The following is a 5,597-nucleotide window of genomic DNA, read 5'->3' as shown; positions in this document are numbered from 1 at the left end:
AAAAGGTGAATTACTAAAATCACACTGATGACCCAAGTATAAAAACAGTTGGAACAAGATTACGAATCAGTCTCATTTGAATATTTAGAGAATCTGCATAATGTTCTTTTAAGAGCAGAAGGGCCCTACTCCCTACATTCCAAAATATCAACTTCAATTCTGATGACTCCCATTTCAAAGGTAATACCTGACACATGAGCCCATTGAGGGCTAACATCTTTTGGAGTGTAAATTTTCATTTCTTTGTTAAAGTACTTTACTGAGAGTCTGTGGAGCTGGGGTGCTGTTGGCTGGCCGTAATTCTGAACTCTGAACTTGGAACTGTAACGAGAGTGACGGTGGCTTTGGACCCGCGGATGAAATCTTATTCAAATGCGCTCCACATCTATACTACGTACTGAGCATGAAACTATTGGTTGGTGCCAATGGTATTATGCTAAGCCATGTCATAGTCTTCTGCTACTCATCACATTCAGCTCAACATCATGGTCTGCAGTACTGGAAGAAAAGTATTTACACAATCATGGGGTGGTAGGGTGGGGTGCTGCAGGGCTGCAGCCCCCCTTTTTTCCCTTGATAGCAATATCAATAACAACAACCACAATATTGAAACTAGAAATGTCGCTATGGCGACTGGTATGCCTCCGCCATAATGCATGATTCTCCTAATAGGTCTAGATAGTACATGTGGACAATGTGTGATTACATTTTCACAAAACTGGCAAAATATTGAAATGACAAGTTTGTCACAAATGTGTTGAATGTTCACCTTCCTTGACCTTGGTCTAATTGGATGAATAGGAGAGCATGTATTTGGGGATTTAAGGACTTTAACTTGACTTTGACCCATTCATACATTTAATGCATTGAGTAATTTTTATGGTACCGGTATGAAGAAAAAGTGCAATTTCTGTACTGAATAGTAAATTGTTACCATGTTCATCTGGCCTTTGACCCTAAAATTCATAAGATAATCACTTTCAGGTAGAACATGCATAGATATGCAGTAAGTTTCACGATAAATTGAGCCACTTCCGAGATATGGAGGAAAAAGTTAGTTCAGCACTTTCACTTGATATTTGACCTTTTGACCTTTGAGGCAATAAAAAAGAAAAAGAAAAAAAAAAACTCTCCAGAGAATTTCTATTAGGTTACACATGCATACACCAAGTGTAAAAAAAAAAACTAATCCTGCTGGCATTGCATGAACATGAGGGAAATAGTAAAATTTTGAAGTGTTGCACTTGACCTTTGACCCCTGACCTTTGACCCCATAAACCCTACATTCTCTAGATAATCACTGCCAGTCAGTACATGTATATACTATGTTCCATGAAGATACCTTGAACAATTTTCCAATTTACAGAGAAAAAAAAAGAAGTTTTAATACTTTTACTCGACCTTTTGACCTTTGACCTTTGACCTCATGACCCAAACTTTCACCAGAGAATCTAAATTGGGTAATACATGTATACACTAAGTTTCAAGAAAATATCTTCAGGCATTGCATAGATATGGTGGAAATAGTGAAATTTTATGTATTTGACCTTGACCTTTTGACCTTTGACCTTGAGCACGTGCACCCAAAAGTTGATAGGCACAACTTCACCCCCTAATACACATACATACCAAGTTTCATTAGGATACCTCAACAGCTTTTGATAGTTACCTTGTCCACAAAATTCATTACGGACGGACGGAAAGACGGACGGACGGACGGAAGGACGGACGGACGGACGGACGGAAGGACGGACGGACGGACGGACGGACGGAAGGACGGACGGACGGACAACCCGAAAACATAATGCCTCCGGCACCACTTCGTGGCGGAGGCACAAAAATTACAAAACCCACTATTACCATTAATGGTCCAGGGGTTTAGTTTCCCCAAGCCCCCAATAATCCCCATATTTAAAAAAAAAAAAAAAAAAAAAAAAAAATCTCAGGCCATGATAATGTGGTATTCATCATGCTGACAAGCCTGAACCCACCACAGTCGAAGTTCATTCACTCTTTTCCTGGTCACCTGACAAATCATTGCTTTCACAGTCACCCTGCTCTGACCTGGGCGATATCGGTGGTGATATGCTTTTCTTTGACCTTGTTGGTGACCCCTCACCTCCAGACCTCGAGGGAGACCTTGACCTTTGGTCTCTGGACCTTGATCTGCTTTTCTTTGACCTTGTTGGTGACCCCTCACCTCCAGACCTGGAAGGAGACCTTGACCTTTTGTCTCTGGACATTGACAAAGATCTTGACCTATCTTTAGACCTTGATGGAGACCTTGTTCTTCTACCTTTTGACATTGACGAGGATCTAGACCTTCTGTCTCGAGACCTTGAAGCAGATCTGTTTCTTCTATCTCTAGACCTTGATGAGGATCTGGTCCTTTCATCTCTGGACCTTGAGGAAGATTTTGACCTTTTGTCTCTGGACTTTGAAGACGATCTTGTCTTTCTATCTCTTGACCTTGAAGCAGATCTGGTTCTTCTGTCTCGAGACCGTGAAGCAGATCTGGTCTTTCTATCCCTAGACCTTGATGAGGATCTGGTCCTCCTATCTCTGGACCTTGAGGAAGATCTTGACCTCCTATCCCTAGACCTTGATGAGGATCTGGTCCTTCTATCTCTGGACCTTGACGAAGATCTTGACCTCCTATCCCTGGACCTTGAAGCAGATCTGGTCCTTCTATCTCTTGACCTTGAGGAAGATCTTGACCTCCTATTCCTAGACCTTGAAGCAGATCTGGTTCTTCTATCCCTGGACCTTGAAGCAGATCTGGTCCTTCTATCTCTGGACCTTGAAGATGATCTTGTCCTTCTATCTCTATCTCTAGACCTTGAGGAAGATCTTGACCTCCTGTCTCTGGATCTTGAAGCAGATCTTGCCCTTTTGTCTCGTGAGCTGGCTGGTGACCTTCCACCCTTTCTGTTTGCATAGTGTCTCTTATGTTTCATGGTGAAGGTGCCATAGGGGGAACGGTAGGAACCTGTCCAGTTCGGTCGGCGCCGCTGTTGGTAGTATGCATTGGATGCCATGTGCCGATGGTATGCTGCCAGCTGCCTCTGGTACATGGCCAGGCTTCGGTGGTACTCCTCCAGACGGCGGAGCGCCTCTGGTGAGATGACCTGGGGCTGGAAGGGGTCGGGGTAGGGGCCCTCAGGTGTTGTTGGACGACGGCTGCGTGACAAAGAGGATGAGGAGGATGCGGGGGCGGCTGTGATGGCAGACTTGAGCCGCATCTTTCCGCTCAGCTGCTTCCGGAGTGATTCTCGCTTCTCTTCCTGTACCTTCTCCTCCTTGGTCTGTAGGGTGGATGAAAAGAAAGGTATACAGAAAGAATACCATACATAAGATAAATAATCAACAGTTTACAGTACATGTTTCAAGGAAATTACTTCTTCCCGTTTAGAGCACATCTTGACGAGGAATCTCAAGCACCTCATCTCAATGATTTTGCCTTTCATCCTTCCTCTCTTTTAAGAGTTCTCTATTGCATTGTAACTCTGCCATGAATTCATCCTCACCTATGGAGAAATTTTGCACACAATTTTGCATAACAGTAAGCATGAAGCAGCTTTTACATTCTGTAATCAGAAATCTTATTGACAATGACCATCTAAGAACTAAACATATCATAGCATTGCATTGTGATACTGATAAAGTAAGTTTACAAAGAAAAAGTATCATTCTATCTTAAGCATACTGGAATGACAAACAAGCAATCAAGGGGAAATGCATGGAATATTTGACTTTCTTGCAACAATCACTGCGTTCAGACGATCCCCGGCTTAGCGGGGAATGTCCCATTTGCCAGGACTGTCCCCGGCAATCCCATTATGTGAACTCTCGGTGGGACATTCCCCGCTTCCCCGGCAAACTTGTTGAGTCCGGCAGCAAAATTCTGGTGGGGGACTGACCTTGATCTCTCGCGCAGCTGTTTTCTTCAGAAGTGCGCATGCGCAACATGTTGTGGTGAAGTAGGTAATCAGGTGCTGTACAGGCTTTGCTATCGTCTATCGTATAAATTTGCAATCGTGCACCCTACAGTGCCATGTACGGTGACCTAACACTCAGCTGAAACCACCAGCCGTGATTTTGTGCCCCTTTCAGCGGAGGATTTCAACGCACATGTGGATGGTCGACCTTAAAACTCTCCAAACTGCCCCCGTAAAGCGGGGGATCGTCTGAATGTAGGGTCAATCATCACAAGATGCTAGCTGGTGCATGCTATCCCAGTATCCTGCATCGCGGTGAAATTCTGGGATAAACAAAAAATCTGTGTGGGGAGGGGAGGAAGAAGAACAGGTTAAGAAGACCACTACCCGTAATGCCTTAACCTTAGTGAAAAATTGTGTAAAGACCTGGTACAGGGACAGATTGACAACAAGAAATTGATGCAAGCGATGAATATCACAAATGTTTGAAGTGATGCATAGCTGAAAACAGAGACTCCATAAAGGGGCATGAAAAACCAGCCCAAATGGCAAACTTGTGTACGGCATCAAACATTCTTCACCTGCAAAACTTTGATGAGTTTGGAGCGCAGCTTCTTCTCCTTGTGTTTCATCTGCTTCTCCTTCCTCGCCAGGGCACGTTTCTTCCTCTTCTCCTCCGCCTCCTTTCGCTCCTTCTCTCTCTCCAGCTGCTTGAGACGGGCCTCCTCCAGCTCATTCACTTTTTTCATCACTTCCTCTTGCTTCCGATGGACCTGGGCCACGGACGTATGAAAAGGAGAAAAAATAACGAGAGAGCTGTGAAAAGTAATCTCAAACTAGGCAAAGAATTTTATAACTAATAGTATAGTACACTCCCATTTTAACGAACATGGTTAAAATGAAATACATACCCTTATTATTGGTCCGAGTCAATGTCTGTGTATGCAATTTATGCGATTCATGGTCACAGCGCAACATTACAAAGAAGCAAAATCATAATACAATGCAATTGATAATTTCTATAAAGCGATGCATCCACCTCATAGATACCATTCACTACTTACAAATGGAATCTACACCATTCTTGCTGAAAGAACACAGACATTCTTATAAGTATCTCCTTTTTTTTTAAACTGTCATTGGATATATGTAACTGACATGAATACACCTACAATGTCAGTACATTATAAAATACATGATTTGAATGAAAATCTTGATTTTTTTAACCCCCCCCCCCCCCTTTACTTAAAGACCTTGTAGTATCAGGATACCATGGAGTGGAAAGGCTCGTCTCGCTGGGATATATTAAAGAATCACAGTAACGAATGGCGTACGGCTTTATCACTGATCTCTGTGTAATTACACACACAACCAAAGAATCTTGACCGATAAGTGCATGTCTCGATGCACACATTCGCTGTCCGGTGCTACTCGTGTTTTTGAATGTACCCCGATGGGCAGCAAATGAATCAGGCCACCCACGAATCCCCATATTAGGTCTAGGACAATTACCCCCTGGACAAATACCCCAGACCCTGACCCTGACCCTAACCCTAATCCTGATCCCGAACCTAATTCTAACCCTAACCCAAACTCTAACCCTAAACCTAACCCATATCTTTACTCTAACCAGTACACAGCGCGGGGGTAATAGTCCGG

The 5,597-nt window shown here is 43.4% G+C and overlaps 1 protein-coding gene across 1 annotated transcript; it reads right to left on the bottom strand.

The window, feature by feature from the left end:
- Positions 1-1,937: 1,937 nt before the first annotated feature.
- Positions 1,938-4,711, bottom strand: LOC139737833 (uncharacterized; the record flags this gene model as incomplete). The annotated part of the gene is made up of 2 exons (XM_071648507.1): positions 1,938-3,305; positions 4,520-4,711. Coding segments are annotated over 2 exons (1,494 nt in total), but the record flags the coding sequence as incomplete, so codon positions are not given.
- Positions 4,712-5,597: the final 886 nt, after the last annotated feature.

Source organism: Diadema antillarum, unplaced genomic scaffold (assembly GCF_040938485.1).
Source record: "Diadema antillarum isolate AM-2024a unplaced genomic scaffold, OU_Dant_1.0 seq00000708_RagTag, whole genome shotgun sequence".
Lineage (NCBI taxonomy): Eukaryota > Metazoa > Echinodermata > Echinoidea > Diadematoida > Diadematidae > Diadema > Diadema antillarum.
Note: the sequence above shows the minus strand (reverse complement) of the source record. Positions and strands in the feature narration are given on the sequence as shown.